The sequence below is a fragment of the Carassius gibelio genome, chromosome B22 (assembly GCF_023724105.1).
Source record: "Carassius gibelio isolate Cgi1373 ecotype wild population from Czech Republic chromosome B22, carGib1.2-hapl.c, whole genome shotgun sequence".
NCBI classification, from domain to species: domain Eukaryota; kingdom Metazoa; phylum Chordata; class Actinopteri; order Cypriniformes; family Cyprinidae; genus Carassius; species Carassius gibelio.
Genome location: NC_068417.1, coordinates 34,143,731 through 34,163,293, shown reverse-complemented (window position 1 = coordinate 34,163,293; position 19,563 = coordinate 34,143,731). Strand labels below are relative to the sequence as shown.

The window sequence follows — 19,563 nt, the reverse complement described above, 5'->3', positions numbered from 1 at the left end:
AATCATGAGCGATGTGCTATGCAAATGAACAGATGTTATTAGACACGACCCATTTGTTTAAATTTCATCTCACAAGCAGGCTTTTCATTATGTTCGCACTCCGTTATGCTGATGTATTTAGATTTTCTTTTGCATATTTATCTTGTTTTCTGTGTTTTTTTTTTTTTACTGAATACATCATTTTTAACAACAGTTGTTGCTTGGTCTGTTTTTATTATGGATTACTTTGTTTTGATCAAGGACTTTTTTCTTAACAAAAGGAGGCTGAGGGGTTGGAAAATCATTGAAGCTTCTTGTTTCATAACGAATTGGAAGTCAACTCTAATAGATAGATATAACATTTATACATGCAAATGCAAGAAAGAAGCCATTTTTAAAGATGATGTGAATGGCCGTTTGCAACCCACTTTATTTACGTAACATATTTCAGAGTAAACCGGGACTTGCGGAGTGTGGATTTCATTTATCAAGAATGAATTGAATCATAAAAGCATTGAATGATGTCTTCTTTCTATTATATATTTATCCACAGATATCAAAGATTCACTGATGCAGGCTTTAGCCAGTTACGTGTGTTACCCACAATCCCTGCGTGCCGTCGAGAGGATCCCAGAAGAACAGTAAGTGCTTAAGCCTGCGTTTGCATCAAAATGCAGTGATTAATTGATGTTTTTTTTTTTTTTTTTTACTTCTGCGTTACTTGTTTTCATCTCACCTTAAACCAGAGACATACTCTATGCACATTTGCAAATGCTGGTGTGAATGCTTTGCTAATACACTGTGAGGGTACAGTTGATTTATTTCTGTATGAGTTTGTTGTTGTGTTTTTTTTTTTTGTCCTGCTGATTTATTTATTTTATTTATTTTTTTGAAGACTTTTGCTGTCATGTTTTTGATGGTTTAGTTTTTTTAGGGGTTTAGTTTTGCTTTTCATGGTTTGTTTTGTGTTTTTGATGGTTTAGTTTAGCTTTTTTGCTTTGTTTTGTATTTTACACCTTAAAGTTGTTTTGCTTTGTTGTTGATTTTAGTTTTTAATGGTTTAGTTATGTTTTTTTTTTTAGGGTTTAGTTGTTGTTGTTTTTTTCATTGTTTTATATTTGTTGGTTTAAATGTTGTTTTGGTTTAATTTACATTTTTTTTTGTTTTATTTATGGTTTTGTTCAGTTTTATGTTTTGTTTTGTTTTGAAATACTCATTGTAGCAATTTGGTAACTGAGAGATCATGCCCAATTCTGAAAAGCCTGGTTCCGTAAAATGTCATAAAACCAGCCAATTACAATGAATGTCATTTTTATAAATATTCTGCTGTTTTTGTCTGCAGGTTTATCAGATAACCTCATTTTCATGTATAATTTCACATATAATGTTATTTATTTGCATTATTACAGATTTTTCTTTTTCTTTTCCTTTGTGTGTGTAATTATTTATAATGTGATATCTTCCAGGCGGATGGCTATGATGAGAAACTTACTAGCTCCATATGAACAGAGACCTTGGGCTCAAACTAACTGGATCCTGGTTCGTCTTTGGAGGGTACGCTGCATTTATTTTACTGTCTTACACAATTCCCTCTCCACCCTTTCCACTGCTTTCTTTTCATCTTCTCCTTATTTCCTCTCCTCCTATTATGCCATTAGACTCCAGCTCAGAATAGGTGCATTATATCAGGGCCATTATGCAGCATATCTCCTCTGTTTCCATTTAACATTTATGAAATGGGCCTGACAAACCAGCTATTCCCATTTAGTTGTTTAACATTTATTCCGCTCTCAGTGCCAAAAAAAGGGGTGACTTTTTTTTTTCTCTTAGATAAAACATTATTGAGATTATTCATCCGTAATGCTGTGATTAAGTGTCTGTTCTTGACCATTTTGTCAGAGTTTCTTGGAGTTTTGTTGTTTTAAATTACGATAAAAAAAATTAAATTACAAATCCAGTTTGTAAATTGTCTTCTCACACAGAGCTACCAAACTTTAATATTTCACACATCATTGGTCACAAAAGTGTGATTTATTTTCTTTCTTTTAGGCCTTACACACACAATATGCAGCTAAATATGTTAACTGATTTTCTGTTAACTTTTTTTTTTTTTTTTTGTTAACCCATCATTTTTAATCTTGGGTAATGTGGTCTTGGGTTAGTGGCAATTGCCTTAAATTACATCTGATCAAACTGAACAACTAGTTCATTTTGTTGTGGTTAAAAATGCATACATTTGAATGTGGTTGTTACTCACACAGCGTTGTAGTCTGAATGTGGTTTTATATGTCATTCCTCCTCCACCAGGGTTGTGGCTTTGGCTATAGATACACACGTCTTCCTCATCTGCTAAAGACCAAACCGGAAGACGCAAACCTGCCCAGCCTGCAAAGTGAGTGAATGCCCGTCTTCCTCCATCTTTAAACTTTACAGTTTTTTTGAAAGCTTTTTTCTTTACTTTTCTGTACTTTGTACTTTTGCCTTTTGAACTAATCGTGTGAATCAATGATTCAAAGAGCCATTGATAAAATGTACATAATTCCTGAATGAATCAGCTGTTTGAAAGAATGAATTAAGACATTAACTGCCACCTGCTCGCAGATTTAGTTTCTTTTTTGGAGTGTCTTTTTCTGAATAAATAAATAAATAAATAATAATAAAAAGAGTAGTTCAACCCTTAAACAGGAAAAAAATTATGAAATTTACTCACCCTTATCTAATTTCTAACCTTTCTTTTATGGAATACAAAATAAGTTATTTTGAAGACTGTTGGTAACAAAGCTGTTTTGGTTACAAATGACTTTCATTGTATGAACAAATAGCGCAATATTTCTCAAATTATCTTCTTTTATGTTCCATATTTATGTTAGGCCGTTTTAGCATAAATGTTTGGGGCCAAATATCGGTCTGTAGTTATTGATACATGGTATTTATATTTTCATAAATTATAAGCACATAATTACATAAATTAAAGAATCATAATATATATTTTCTCATAATGTTGGTAGCAGGTTTGAAAGATTAAGCTTAATGAATAACGTCCACACTGTTGTAATATTGACATGACATAATTATGTAATGATATGGACATTTATTTACTTCCTGTTGTGGTGTATGGGTCCAAATGATGTCATCTCTGTCTGGGTAGCACTATTTTGGAATGTTCCATTTTTAACGGTGGGAAAATCATTCTGCAACAGAGTTGCTCTGAAATTCATTAAATAACATTTCAACAGATTATTTACCGAAACTGCATTTGAAACTGAGTGAACATCCGTTTGAAATCAAATCATGTTTGTTCTTTCTCCTGACCCTGTAGTCTGCATCCTCACTGACGTTATTAGGAAGTCATGATCAATAATGTAGAACAGCGAGTACAGATGCTGTTTTACTAGAGCGGGTTTGACATCGTGCCGTTCTTCTGTGCGACTGAAGAAAGTCTGTGCTTCTAATTCATTAAAGTCGATCTGGATACTTTGATGCACACACAGTTTCGGTGAGGACATGACGATTCACTCGTCCGTCATTTCTTTCAGCAGCTTCAGATCAATACTTTTTAAGAGACCATCCATTAAGTCAAACCAGAGATGTTTCCCCCGATCAGTTCACTTTAAAGCAATACACTTTGAATTGAATCACTCACAGTTCACTGCCAGCCTATTTTTTTTTCCCTTCTTTTTTGAATACAGTACATACAAGATCATCTCTGTGTATTGGGAACTTCCTCAGGGAAAACATGTGAACTGATATCTTGGTCAATATGGACCGTTCACAACTGATTTTACTTCTATAATGTGACATAATTTAGATGGATAACAGGATGTTTAAGAAGTAACATAAACTTCAGGAGTCGATTTTATCAATCAGGAATTGATTGTCAATTTGCTTCCCAGAAGAAAGGCTTGTAGCCCTTAATCAGGATGCCAATGCTTTTCTGGGAGGAAGACATTGTAAAGTTGTCAGTTTGTGAAGGGACACTTGTCTTGACACTTCAGCTTGGCTTGTACGTGATGCATGATTTCCCTCCCTGGTTTGATGAGTCTTGTCTCAATGCTAATTCAATCTCTTTTTTACACTCTCATTTGCATGATGTCCAGGGGATTTGTCAGTTGCTAGTTTTCAAAGTAAGTTCCATTCCCATTTGGTAGGTTTCCCCTTCGGTTGACCCTTATGAAACACTTCCCTAGTTCCTGGTCTGCTCCGATTGAGACTGAATGACTGTAAACGTGACGGTAAATTGGGCTCATTTCAGACTGATTTGCCTTTAGGATTGTGTCCACATTACCATTCACCCACTTTTAAATTGAGTAATAGTGCTGTAGTGTACCATTCAGTTTTGCTCCTTTAGTTCCTCCAGCCATGTCTTGTCCTTGCCAGTAGTTTGTTGTTGTTTGTTCCCTTCAGTAATTGTGCCAATTACCATGTGATTAATGTGTCACCTCTGTGTCCTACTCTAGATTATTAGTTAATTATGCTACTCAAATGTTGGCTGCAGTCCAATTTCAGATATTCATCAGAATCAGTATTTTGTATAACCTGGAAATACTTAAGATGTCCTACCAATATCTATCATGGCACAGTTTCCACTGAAATAAGATGGTTAACTAGTTGACTCAGAGATCCAGTTGAAGATTGCTGGTGAATAACAAACTAAACCAAAGGTTCTGCTTTCCTGACTCCAACGTTGATCAAACTAGTTCATGAGTGTTTGATTTAGGGTTGGAGTTCAACTTTCCAGGCCTTGAAGACCGTTGAGTTGAGAACCCCTGATCTTAAAGCTGCAGTAGGTAACTTTTGTAACAATATATTTTTTACATATTTGTTAAACCTGTCATTTATGTCCTGACAGTAGAATATGAGACAGATAATCTGTGAATAAATCAAGCTACTCTGGCTCCTCCCAGTGGTCCTATTGCCATTTGCAGAAATTCATCCGCTCCCAGTAAGAAAACAACCAATCAGAGCTGCGGCCCGTAACTTTGTTCGTGTTCAAAATGTAGAAAAATGAACATAAGCGAGTACACCATGAATCCATTTTCCAAAATGTGTTTTTAACTTGTCCTGAATCACTAGGGTGCACCTATAATAAGTGTTTATATTCGGACTATTTTAGATTGCTTCGGGGGTACCGCGGTGGAGTAACCCAGTACCTTTGTGATTCTTCATAGACATAAACAGAGAGAAGTAGTTCCGGCTACAATGTTCTTCCGCAAGATGCAAGCAGTTCTGTTTATTAACTGCTCGAGCGTCAAAAGTTACAGACTGCAGCTTTAATTCAGTGTGTTCCTCAGCCAAAGCTATCATTTCAGAAGACTTGAAGCACACAAGTCGACTACTTTTATGGTAGCTCTTGATCTTTTTTTTTAAGCCTGAAACTTCCAGTCCACGATTGTTATTGCATGGAAAAGAGCGGCCATGATATCCTGCAAAATTGATCCTTATCGGTGTCTTGGAGGGAAAAAATCAATGCAGGCTTAGATTGATGTGCAGGTGAATGAATCTTCTAAAGGGGTGTTCCTATCCATTTTGTTTATCGGATCCTACCTTCAAGCAATTTAAAAGGGAATTGACTCTGCAGTAAGAGAGTGATTGCTTGCCTCTCAACGCCTGGACTTCTGAAATATAGTTGCCTGCTACTTGGTCTCTCTTATGGCTCTCCGTTCTATGTTTATTCATCGCTTATTGCCACCAACCCTTATTTTCCAAGCTGCCACTCACACGGACTTCATCTAATTAAACATAAAGGGTTGCATCTCTATCAGAGACCTGCACCTCAGTGTCTAATGACTAGCTTTATTTAGAGCTTTATTGCCGTTGCTTGCTCTTGCTTCTAACACTCCGAGGCTTTTAGCGTGTTTGCGATCACTGTGCTTTTCCAGATAAGGTATTAAATTACCCAGAGTCCTCTTTGTGTGCATGTAATGAGAGAGAGTGCTCTTTCTGTGTTCTCCAGACCTGGTCAGATAACACTAATAGAACGGCTAGGGGACGGGGAGTTGGTTTCCCATCAGCCCCATGTTTTGTCGTTTCATTATTTTGTTATTTGACGTCGTCATTCTGTTCGCACGCAATGTTCAGATCTGATTGTTTTCCCTCTCATACGTCAATGAGTACATGTATTTTCGTAGCTTCATAACATTGCGGTTGAACCACTGATGTCACATGGACTATTTTAACAACGTCCTTACTACCTTTCTGTGCTTTGAACGAGATTCTTTAAAATCTCCTTTCAGTTCAACCTCCTTCTCCTAGGGGCACTTGATTCCCCTTTTTTATATTTGCAAATCATTTTGAATGAACACCTCTGCTCAGCCTGCCACATAAGTGATGTCTGGTTTTATAACTTACCAAGAATCAGACTTGGAGCACTTTAAATCCTAAACTACAGGAAAGGTTGGTTTGAGCAGTGTGGGTAGATTGATCTTATTCAGAGACAGACAACTACCCATAGTTTGCTATTGAAAAAAGCTGACTTTGACTTTGACTATTGTAATTTGTGTTATACTCATGATTTAAATCATAGACTTGCTGAATGAATGTGCTTTTCTCTACAGAGCCCTGTCCATCACTACTGCTGCAGAGACATATGGCTGAACTCCTTAGTCAAGACAAAGACATGGCTGCCAGTTTCCTCAACAGCGTCTTAAACCAGCTCAACTGGGCCTTCTCTGAATTCATCGGCATGATACAGGAGGTAAGAAGCTTATTCCTTCATGCCAGACAAACGGTAAGTCTCACCTCAAAATCAGCTTCAACACACTGAGGTAAACAGGTTTTCTTTTTGACCAAAACTTGAATCTCTGCTCCACTGATCAGCCCTGTAACACTGTAGCTTTCCTCTAACTCAATCAGAGCCTGAGAGTTATTCACCATGACTGTGTAATCACGACTGCCACTTCATATTTGAACTGAATTAACTCAAATCATCTTGCTTTTTCAGTGTAAAATGAATCTTTGCACAGTTCAAGTTACTTACTCTTTGAAATATACATCATTAGATGTGTTTGATAGTTTCGATAAGAAGTGCCTAATAACTAGACTTCTGCAGATTTTGAACAAATGGGAGTGGTGCTTGCCAATTCACTTTTTTTGGGTGTTCTGGATGGCTAGAAGTGTGGTTTTAGAACTGTGGTTCTTATGGTGTTCCAGGGTGATACTGGAGTGTTGCTAGGCAGTGATTTGAGTGTTCTAGGTGGTTGCTAAGGCATAGTTAAGGTGTTCTGACTGGTTGTTGGTGGGTTGAATGGTGGTGGAGATTTGTTAAAAAGATGTTAAGTGCCTGTTAGGTTGTTTTTGATTACTGGATGGTTTCTAGGGTGCTGTTAGGCAATTACTTTTAAGTAAGTAAACATTTATACAATTAAAGTGATAGTATGCCTTTCATCAACAAAGCCGTCTTTTTCATGTTCGTAGTGAAAATACAGACACAGCTTGCTTTTGATTTATGTATAACGAAATCCTAAAGCGTAACACGACTTGAAAGTAGAGCTGTTAAAATTAGCGCGTTAGCAAATGCAATTACAATTGCCATTCACTTTGATCGCATTTCAAATATTTTACGCAGTTAATATAGAGGCGGAGCTAGGGTTCACTCACTCGCAACTTCTGCTTCTGTCTCTTTTTTTTTTTTTTTTTTCTTGACGACAATTGTTTTTTTTGTTTTTTTTTAGATGCAGAACGTCTTTACAAGCACATCAAACAGGATACTTTTCAGACGCGTACTTGACTTAATCTCGGCGCCAGTCGCTAGTCAAATGAGCGCGGAAACAGTACATGTGACCAGGAGCTTCAGTAGAACAACATATGTCAGTCATTTATTATACCACCATCGATTTAAATTGGGTTTATGTGAAGATTTTGAGATTCAAGATTGTTATTTTTTGAAAGTCTAATACATGTTAAAATTTATAGGTCTCATTTATAGACTTAATGTAATGTTGATGGCTATAATCAATGGTCAATTTCCTAGAGACATCAGTATTGGTATCAGTGATATTCACTAAACAAATATATTAAAGAATACACTGATGTCGGTTCATTAATAACGTTTTTTTATGATACAGATCATTGGAAAGTAACTTTACAGAAAATTGAGTTTCTACAATATTCAGTAGTAGCTTATAAGTGGTGACTGTCAGTTTATGTGCATATGACAGAAAAAAAAAAAAAACAATATAAAAGTATATAAAAAAACTTTAACGTTAGGTAAGATTAATAGTGATTTGATTTCAGCAAAAAACGTGCAATTCATTAGAGCTGTCAACTGAAACTTTTTAACTACTTTCTTTTGCTGCCTTTCAAGCACTGGCCTTTCCTTTAGTTTACTTTGTGCTCAGTTCACCCTGTTATCAACCTCATTCAGCCGCAGACTAATTTGATAATTTGGACACCATGGAAACAACCTTTTGGGAAGAGTAGCGCACCCGCCCCTCCCGTGGTAGGGTCATTACTAAACGCAGGCTTTGCAGTCTCAGGGGGAAGATACAGAAGAAAGAAAAACCCGCCTGGTCTGTAATGGTGGAGAATTAAACCTCAGACGTAAAAGCACTTTCTCGCTAGGCTTTCTCCTCTACTTTTAAATCGATGTCTTTCAGGAGAGCCGAGGCGCTGAAATTCTGCTCATTGCAGATTGGACTTTGATTCGTATGCTACTTTGCCTGGAGGTTTGGCTGGCTCTTAGGAGCGCCTTTCATCTGTGATGATCCAGGAATTAGGAGGGCACTGGTCTCCAGGGCAGTTTTTGATGTGTTTACGGCCTCCGTTTCAGTGAGCACTACATTTAAATGAAGTGTAGCTGTAGAAAAGACTTATTAGAATGTCTAAGCATCAAGACTCTTAATAAAAGTGCACTAAATATAAATGTTTTTTACCTAATGAACTGAATGATAAAATGTTTTTGCTATTAGGCTTGGTGATAAAGCGGTATCAGTATTTATCGTAATCTACATTGATTATGATAGAAAAAAATCCATAATATAGTGCACAATAATTCACCTAAAAACTTCATTAAAAAAAGAGCGTGCTATTAGTGACAATAAGAGAGCCTGGAAGTTGTGACATCAGAACGCAGGAAGGCTGAAATAAGTGCCTTGTCTGCTTGCGATGAGGAGATTGTGATTTAAAATGGAATTTATTCAAATTTAAATGAAAAAAAATCCAGTTTATCCAGTTGAAGCCACGAGATGCGCCACGAGATGCGCCACGAGATGCGCCACGAGATGCGCCACTGCTGCATTTTATCATTTAAAGTATTAGAGGAATTCGGCAAATTACTCATATCGGTAAAAACATAACGACTTTATTCGACAATTCTCCTTGTCCCGTCACCAGAGAGTATCACGACTTCTGCTTCATGTTAACAATGCATGCACATGGCGCTGTTATTTATGTTAACACCCACATGCATAGAGTGCAGTGCGTACAGTGGTTAAAGTTAAACTTTTTTTATTGGTCGTTGTTTAAAGAGGTTATAAAAAAAGTCAGCAAATATTGATGACCTTAATACATTTTTTTTTTGTTTGTTTTTTTTTTAGCTAGATTGCTCAACCCTACTTATGCAATTGCTGAGTCATTCTGAGTGGTTCTTGGCATGTTTCCACAGAGTTATTAGGGTCTTCTGGGGGGTTGCAGGTTGGTTGCTGGAGTATTCTGGGTCCTTTGTCTAATTCATAAAAGCCCATGAGTTTATATTTAACTTATTGCTGTTACTCTAATATGAATATGAATAATTTGACTGTCATTGTCTTATTTTACCTCATTCCATGCAACAAGACATACATCCCTGTATCAGCAGTTGCATAATATATTTTTTGACCTCCCTGTGTCTCCAATATGATCTCTTCATGTCTTTCCCGTCAGATCCAGCAGGCAGCTGAGCGGCCTGAGAGGAATTTCGTGGACACGCGGCAGTTAAAAGTGTGCGCGACCTGTTTTGACCTGTCTGTCAGTCTGTTACGGGTCCTGGAGATGACCATCACTCTAGTACCAGAAATATTCCTGGACTGGACCCGCCCCTCGGCCGAGCTGCTGCTGCGCCGATTGGCTCAGGTGAGCGTGATTGACAGCTGGGATGCGTTCCGAAACTGTTGTTCTAAAACTTTAAAAACTTCCAAGTGCAAAGTGAATAAAATGAAATGTATGCTCACCATTAACACTTCACAAAAGCAGTTTAGAAGAGTTAATGATCCTGTTTGAAGCTATTTGCTATTAAACTTTTCTGTTTATTTTCTCAGACTCTTGCAGTGTGCACGGCTCTCTCACTTTTTCAAAACCTAAATTATTAACAACACTGAGAAAATGGATGAACCTTCTTCAAAATAGGGTCATAACATGCAAAAACTAATCTCTTTTTTTGAAATAAGAGGACAGTGTAGTACGTAGACATCGAAATATATGTCAGGACCTTCCCGTACAGTCCTGCGTTATTTTATTACGTTCCATTGGTTTTATTACTTGCTTTTGTTTGTTTAATAAATTAAAGCTACTGTTTAATTTAACTGATTTTTTTTTTTTTTTGTCAATTTTTGCATTGTACATTTATCCTTTTAGTGAATCGGGGACTTTAGAAATAGACATTGTGTGAAAAACAAGACTATCAATGGGCACAATTCATTCTTTGTGAACCCCCCCCCAAAAAAAAAATGTTATTAAATTGGAGAGTATAGCGAGTTGATCACATCTTAGCAGCACAATGAATTTGTACTGGGTGGAAGCTAATGGTTGGGGTTTATTGATCCATGCATGAAGTCATTTTGTCCAACCATTATAGTTCTTACAAGGGTGATGTGGCCATTACTAGAAAAAAGGAAGAAAGCCATTTTATGTTTTTTTTTTTACTCCATTTGCTTTTATTTTTTTATTATTATTTGTGAGTTTTATTATTTATTATTTTATGAGTGTTTGTTTATGGATGATGCATGTGGTGCTTTCCACAAATGGGGTACACCCAAGTCTCCCATCACTTAAAACAATTAAATGCACAAATCTCATATTTATTTATGTATTCCTTTTTTTTTTTTTTTTTTTTTTTTTTTTTACTGAATGTATAACTTTATGAATAAATAAAAAGTAACAATGGGTGCAAAATTAGCTAGATACTATTGACTGACGGTTGTTTTTAAGGTTAAATCTGCAGTTTTTGCAACACTGTTAACTGTTCTGGGATATTTCCCCCCCTAAATATAATTTAATATTGTAATTTAATATCTAATAAAAAAAATAAAAAAAAGACAAGCGATGTAGGTATATAAAACAGATTTAATATTGTTTATTTTTATCTGATGTGTATGTAATGATTATAGCTCAGAAATTACGAAATCACAAAAAAAACTGGGTTTTAATCAGAATTTAGTAAAAAAAAAGAAATATTATAATTGTACAAAGACAAATAATTATAGTTTTATTTTGACTGTTCAGAATAGGCAAAATTTGCAGTTTAATCAACCCTGTTACCCATTTTTATGTAGCATTTGTTTTTTATATATTTGTTTTTATTTTGATTACATATTTCAATCTTACTGCAAAGAAATATGAAATTGTAAATAAATAAGGGTTTTAAACTGTATTCATTATTTTGCACATTGGTAACAGGATTGAAAAATAATTCCTTTTATTAATTGTCCTTGAGTCCTGAAGTTATCATTCAACTTTTTTGCTGTTTTCAAAAGGTTACGTAGCCCCATTTTTCATTTTCAGAAGCTATTTTGCACTCTCTATTCATGGAAAGGGCCATGCAAATGAGGAGCGGATGGGCTCCTGCATGTTTTCAAGGCCTCAATTACGGAGGAGAAGGCTTTGAAAGTGGGTTTTGTGGTGGGTTTTTCCTCCGTGTTTACGTGGGCTCTGTTCCCAGCAGAGCGTTCATTCACCTGCGGCTTGTAATCAGGCTTTAACTGAAACACACCTGTGAGCACAGCAGGACTCCTCACGTCCTCCTGGAGGAGCAGAACCTCCACCTCATGCATAATTACCCATTTACATTGAGTCCTGTCCCTGAAGGATTTATCCTATCTTTGAATACAATTACATGCGACTCAATATAGTAAACGGCTATAATTGACACCTGACAGCTTGGTACCTCTGCATTAAATTCCCGGGTGCATGATGCTGAGTCCAAGTGACATGATAAAGGAGCGATGGTAATAATTATTGCAGTATGGCCACTTTGATTTATGACCAGATGTGTTTGATTTGCTCATTGAAGCATTTTCAGACCGAAGCAGGTTACATCTGTTCATGTTAAACACCCCCCGCCCAAAACAAAACAAACTGTTGTTGGTTTTTTTTTTTTTTTTTCAAAATAAGATTTTTTTTTTTTTGTTTTTTTCTCCATACAGTAAAAAGTCAGTGTGGTCCATTGTTCTGTTATTTTGGACCCCTTTTACTTTTTTTATAAAGACATTCTTCAAATATCAGTTAAGTTTTTAATATAGGGTACTTTGCCTATTATTATTATTATTATTATTATTATTTATTTGTATTATTATTATTTTTATTATTATTATTATTATTATTATTAATATTATTATTATTATTTAAATAATGTTTTTATTTGTTTTGCTTGCATACCTTTTTTGTTTGTTTTTGTGTTTTTGTTTTGTTTTGGTTCGTTTGCAATATAATGTTATGTTTTTGTTGTGTGTCGTTGTTTCTGTCCTGTTTTGTGTTTTCCTTTGTTTGTTTTCAGTGTTTTTTAGTCTTTCCCCTTGTTTCTTTTAGTTAACATTTCCTTTGATTTTAATATCATTTTCATCTCTGGTTTGTTTTTTATTCTTATTTTTTATACTAAGTTCAGGTTTGCCATTTGTATCTTATTGTCTTTGTGTAGCTCCTGAACCAGGTGTTAAATCGAGTCACGGCAGAACGAAACCTCTTCGACAGGGTGGTCAACTTGCGCCTCCCAGGTAATTCTCTTCAATTTCCTTCTTATGCAAAACTAATCTGAAATGAATGCAAATAGAAGCATTGAACATGAACCGCACGCTTTAGCACACACTTGAGGATGCACTTGAATGCAATTATATTTCTGAAGTGCTTGGTGTGCTGTGCTGAATTTAAACCTCTCAGGTATTTCGGGTTCGCCGTTGATCACGTCCCCCGTGAGCTGAAACATGGTTTGCTGTAACCTAACATTAGACTTTTCACATGTGTCTTTTATAGCACCTCGTTTGAAGTCCCAGAACAAATAAAAAGTAATTTGATATGAATTTTGTGACGTTCTTGACATCACCTCTGAAACTCTTTCCAAAGTTTGGAAAGTCATGCTGTACACTCAGGGAACGATATGAGAAGAACAGGTCAAAAGATTACACGGCGAGTTAGTATGAAAGCGTAATCCAATTCAGAAGGATACTGAGACTGTCATCAGGACAATTTTTCAGCCTTGACATTGCAGAACGATGGATTTATTATGAATGAGGTTGGGTCATGTTGTTAGCCTGAACTTCACAACTAGAAGGACACACAGAAAAGCCTGACCTCTAGTGCTTTTTAAAGTTGTTTATAGGTGACATGTAGTGACCCAGGTCTCTTTGGTCTCAGATTCTGTGACCTTCAGTTCCTCTCAAGTGGCTTCAGCAGATTTAGTTTATTCACCACTTGATGAGTTTATCAGACATATTCATTTTTTATTATTTTTTGGGAGGTATTTGATGGTACATCAGTGGAATTCAGAACAAATTTGTTATGAAAGTATTACGGTGTCCTTGGAAAAAAGTCAACGCGAAGCAGCGTTAGACAAACTTTGTGTATTTCCAGCAAGAGTACTACTGCTTGAACTCCTTTGACCTGTGCTTCAGAAAATGTCTTCGTAGAAAGAATATTATCCAAATCTGAAATTGGACATCTTTTTTTGGAGAGTCATTCTCTTCCTAACAAAATGAGGTCAGACCCTTATTTGACCAAAAAACATTGTGTATAAATTTGTCAGAAATATATAACATTGGAATACTCTTTTTATAATTTTCCATTGTCAAAAATATTTAAAATAATTGTAAACTATTAAAAATATTTTTGTGTTGTGTTGTTACATTATACAAATATATGTGTAATTAAACATCTACTTTTCATGAATGTTTCTTATTTAGACATTTATTATTAGTAGTAATAAAAACAATAGTATTAACTATAGTCACACACACACACACACACACACGCAATTTTATAAGTTAAATTGTGCGTTGTATATTGTGTTTGTACACACACACACATAAATTCAGTTTATTTATTTATCTATTTATTTATTTTACTTACAGTCACAGTAGCTGTATATCATGCATTTTAAACAACAACATAAAAAAAAAGTATTATTATTATAAAGTAAAAAGCGGAAAGTGATAATCTGACCGTGTTTTGTTTTGTTGTGTTGGTAGGTCTGGAGAGTGTGGATCACTACCCCATCCTGGTGGCTGTTACAGGGATATTGGTGCGAATTCTGGTCGACTCTGATAAACAAGGGTGAGTTTACGGCTCTGCGTTTCATTATTCTCCTCTCTGTATAATGGGATTTCCACATTTCTGCGTGTACCCGGGCCGAATTACTGACGTAGACTGAGAAAATGTGCATTAAGTTAAATTACGATCACACGTCCCAGCTCTGCGTCATAGTTTCGCACAAACCCAGCTTCGGTTTTCCTTGATTCTGTCTGTCTGCGGTCAGCGGGACTCCTCGACTTCTGTTTCTGGTTCAAGAGGCATTTTCCTTTTCAAAGAGCACATTTGTTCTGAGGAAATGGGCACACGGCGGAGGTTTGTGTGTGTTGGCGTGAGTGCCGTGTGACTTTGGTCGGAGTTAATTGCATGCTCCGCTGCCCGAGGGGAGCCTGACAGCCGCTGCGTCCCTGTGGTGTGTCTGTGGGACGAGACGAGGGTCAGAGCAACGGGATCCAGAACAGAACCTGTCCTGTGGGGAGGGGAAATCTAATCACCAGCTCCTGATGAAAGAAATGAGACTTGTGAGAGAGCAAAGAAAGGACAAACAGGGTCTCCAGCTCTCACCAGTGTTTTATTTTCATTTATTTTTTACTCTGTTTCTACTCTAGCTGTAGCTTTGTGGCAGTTTGGTTCTTGCCGTTGTACAAGTCATTTAGTCTTTATCATTTTTGAAGATATTTACAAATGAACAGGACTCTACCATGCAACATGAACACTCTTAATCAGCAAAGACGCACATCAGAAGTGAACGAAAGCCATGTATAATGTTACAACTCCAAATAAATGCAGCAAATGAAGAATACACAAAAAATGCATCATGGTTTCCGCACAAATATTAAGCTGCACAACCGTTTTCAACACTGATAATAATAATAATAAATATGTACTGAGCAGCAAATCAACACAATAGCATGATTGCTATCCCTCTTGTACTTTATCAAGCCTGTGTCCAGTGATGATCACTGCTTTGAGACGCACCGATGAGTTCAGAAACGAATCTCTGGAAGAATAATGCCTCAATCTGAGACCTGATTCCTGGATAACCCTGATAGATAGACGGCTCTCGATCGTCGAAGCCATGTGGACTAGTGTGAGCGCTGAGCAGATGTTCAACACTTCACAGGATTGAGAGGGAACATCTGTTTAATGTGTGTGATCCTGAATGAGTCAATGCTTTAGAAATAGTGTGGACAGCATCCGAAAGAAACCTGAGTGAGGGTTTACTGGTATACAATTGATTTCTTGATTTGATATGAACCTTAATTGTAAATGTTAGTGAATTATGTAAGATCAATCTTAACAGATATTCAGGCAGTTTTTCTGCTGTTGCGCACAGCAACCGCACCGATTACCCAGAATGCTGTGGTGCTCTTATCTTCTGGGGATGGCCTAGCTCCTCTCTCCACGTGCTGCCATAAGACCTGACCTTTCTCTTTGAATGTCACTGGGCTTCTTCTGCTCGTTTGATAAGGTCGCGCTGAGCCTGTACACGCCCTGGACACAGACATGGAGTTTGTCAGGTCACTTCTGTTTACAGGTGAACACCAGAGATCGTGTCGTGAGAAGATGACCTTTACGCACTCGAATAACACCTCGGGTAAAAGCTAAGGTGAATAACATCTGTCCTCGTTGCTTTGCATGTCTGTAGGTTTTCATTTGACTCGTTCTCGACTCGCTAATGGTTTGTTCCGACTTGAAAGCCAGACAGTTCCTCGATAATCATGTTTGTTGGGAGATATCATATGTTCAGATATATAGCATTACAATCGGGATAGTTTTATGGCCTTTTAGATTGATTTAAGCAAGAAAACCTAGTTTTGGGAGCAGTTGTGATGAATGAGTGAGAAAAAAACCCACTTTGAATCAGTTTAATGACTCACTTGTTTGGTTTTAATGCATTCACACAACTCTTTAAAAAAGAACATTAAGCAAAAATATTACTTTAGTTTGATGTATTTACAGTACGTCAAATATTGTTTCTTACCAGTTATTTATTTATTTTTATTTGGACCAAATATTGTAAAATTACTTGCCTTTCTCAAACATTGTTTTCTTGCTTTGTTTTTCATTCAGTTTTTTTTTTTTTATGTATAATTCTGTTACTTCCTTCCTTTGTTTGTTGTTATTTTGACTTTTTTTGTTGTATCGTTTTGTTTTTGTTGCATTGTTTGTTTTGTTGCTCTACTTTTTTTGTTTTGTTGCTTTTTGTTTTTAGTTGCATTGTTTTGTTGCTTTGTTGTGTGTGTGTGTAGCTTTTTGTTTTGTTGCAATTAAGGACTGTTAAGAAATATATTCCTCATCTTTTCCATTTCTTGCTTCTTTGCTTTTTGTTTAGTTTTGTTACTCATCACAGAAAGTGTCACGAAATCTGCATGTATAATAGTTACTAAAGTATAAGATGTTATCTGTATTATTGGATATTATTTTATTTATTTATATATTTAACTAAACTAGGGTAGATAATTGCCTCTGTAACACCTCTGCTATCATCAGATGGTAAATGGGGAGCAAACTGAACCGCTGCTAAATTTGGCATATAATGTCAGGCCCAAATTCGCTAATGAGAAAATAATTGGTGTGACACCTGGCACCTTCCCTCTTCCTGCTTTCCTCCAGAAATCTGCTCTGGATCGGGGTGTGCGCTGTTGTCATGGTACTTCATTCTCTCTTATTGAAACATTCAACTTAAAAATGTGGACTGAGCCAATTTACTTCATTTGTATGCATGTCTTGAATGTTTTGATATGCAGGTGTGCAATTTAGATTTATTTATTTATTTATTCGGTCCACAAATTTGATTTCAAGCATAGAAAATCAAGCTTGAAATTAAAAGCAACCATCCGGAATGACTTAAGGTTACTTGTCCCTGAACATCTCGCCGTTTATTTAGTGTGGAGTTCTCTGCAGCTTGAGCTTCATTAGTATTTGCAGTGTTTGATTCATACGTTAAAAGCTGGACTTTTATATGTTGTATTTCCTCATGGTCCCATCTCTAAAGAATGGATAATTTCAGAGGAAAACCTTTTTAATGCTTGTATCACTTTTCAGATGTTGACATAGTCCTCTTAAATGAAGCAATTAGCCACACAAGGCTGTGCATTATTAATGATTTTATTATTTATATGAGGTGTGCTTTAACTCTAAAAACATAGTAAAATTACCATGAGACCCTTGATTTAAAAAATAAATAAAATCTAATAATAATTTGTATAAACGTTTACTAATATTCTGATTATAATCAAAATATGCATTTAAACATATGTAGAATTAAGTAAATATTACATATATAATAGTCATAATAATAATTAAAATTATTCAAAGATACATTTTATAATTAAAATTACATAATCAGAATAAACATTTAGTAATAACTGGAATGCAAAAGCAATCATCAGAATATAATAATAACTAAAATAAAATGCAATAATCAGAGCAAACATTTCATAAGAAAAAAAAAACATTTTATTATAATCGAATAGTAATAAGAATTAGAACATAATAATCTCGATTTAATATCAGAATAAACTTTTTTTTCTATTAACTAATACAACTCTTTAACTCTAGGGGCCCTATTTTAACGATCTGAAACGCAAGTGTCAAAGCGCGAAGCGCAAGTAAGTTTGTGGGCGGGTCTCGGCGCTGTTGCTATTTTCCCGGCGGGATAAATGGCTCTTGCGCCCGGCGCAAATCTAAAATGGGTTGGTCTGAAGTAGCTTCATTATTCATAGGTGTGGTTTGGGCGTAACGTGAAATAAACCAATCAGAGCGTCATCCAACATTCCCTTTAAAAGCAGGTGCGCAAGTTCCATTATGGATTGCTATTATTATGGCGTATTTACCAGGCGCACGGCAGGAGCGGTTCACAGCCGAGGAGACTGATGTTCTTGTAAGAGCAGTGAAAGACAGAGAAGTTGTGTTGTATGGGGATGGGAGAAACCCACCAAAATAGCGTCGGTTAAACAGGCGTGGGAGGAAATAGCCACAATTGTTTCATCGATTTTTTTTTTTCCTGGTTCTTGACGGACAAACCAATTTGTCAGATGTCCTTATACATATATGACCTCAAACAGGTCTGATCCTTAATTACTACAATTAGCCTGAATAATTTGTAAGCTAGATTTATTTTTTCACATCTTCGTGGCACACCACAATGATTTCCGTCATCTCATGTGTTAATATTTTTTTTAAGTGTAACAATTTATGATTTGCAAAAATAACTGTTGCATCTGTGTGGATTACATGAACAAAGTGTATGCGCGTTGTGCACGCTATACATTATGGTCAAGCATGCGCCCTTAAAATAGCAGAATGAACAACGCGCAACGCGCCACTGACTTTAGACTAGGTTTTTTCTGGTCAGTGGCGCAATTGTTTAATGGAACATCAAAATAGCACCAGGGATTGTTTGCGCCGGAACACGCCTCCTTTTTTGCGCTGAACCGCCCAGGGAGCGCAAGTTCATTCACTAGTTTAGCGACGTGCTTCTGTGGAGGGAAAAGCGTGCTTTGCGCGGGTGCAAAATAGGAATGACACATGCGTCGGTGTACAAAGTCAATTGCGCTGGGTGCAAGATAGGGCCCTAGGTCATTTATAGCTGGCTAGCAAATTGGGATGCTATTATACATTATATTGTATATGCTGTCAGACATGTATTTAATGCTGGAATGACATCAGATTGACAATTAACATTGGCCATCATTGTGATTGTGATTTGTCTGCTGGACACTTTCAATATAATATCAGTGTAATGAAGTGACCATTAATGCGTGACTGTAAGGGAGATAGGAAACACATGTTAGATCCTGTGTATAACAGTGCCAGTTTTGGCAAAGTCCAGCCTTGATGCTCTCATTATGAGCCTTTACAGTGAGGTCAGTTCTCTTAGCAACTGGGATCCTTAATTCATGTCCAATTAGCTTTTCTCATATCCTGTCTACTCCTCCAGACTGTCTGCAATTCTCCACAGGAACCAAAGAGCATTGTGGGACCTCAGCCAAGTTCTTCGGGTGTGGTCGATATAGCCGTCCTATAGCTTTTAGTGTACAAACCACATCGAGCCTCACCAAATAACAATCCAATGTGACTCATAGGTGTATTGAGAAATGCCTTTTGTGCATACACTGAAAGTCAGTGGACTCCAACATTTGACCTCCT

The 19,563-nt window shown here is 36.5% G+C and overlaps 1 protein-coding gene across 3 annotated transcripts in view; it reads left to right on the top strand.

Moving 5' to 3' along the window:
• Nucleotides 1–19,563, top strand: part of LOC127987483 (E3 ubiquitin-protein ligase RNF123) — a 129,198-nt gene that overhangs the window by 33,132 nt on the left and 76,503 nt on the right. For all 3 annotated transcript variants that reach the window (XM_052589823.1, XM_052589822.1, XM_052589824.1), the window contains exons 29-35: nucleotides 533–620; nucleotides 1,446–1,533; nucleotides 2,287–2,371; nucleotides 6,534–6,673; nucleotides 9,838–10,026; nucleotides 12,806–12,881; nucleotides 14,349–14,433. In XM_052589823.1, coding sequence (XP_052445783.1) covers nucleotides 533–620; nucleotides 1,446–1,533; nucleotides 2,287–2,371; nucleotides 6,534–6,673; nucleotides 9,838–10,026; nucleotides 12,806–12,881; nucleotides 14,349–14,433 — 751 coding nt within the window. The remainder of the gene's footprint in view (nucleotides 1–532; nucleotides 621–1,445; nucleotides 1,534–2,286; nucleotides 2,372–6,533; nucleotides 6,674–9,837; nucleotides 10,027–12,805; nucleotides 12,882–14,348; nucleotides 14,434–19,563) is intronic.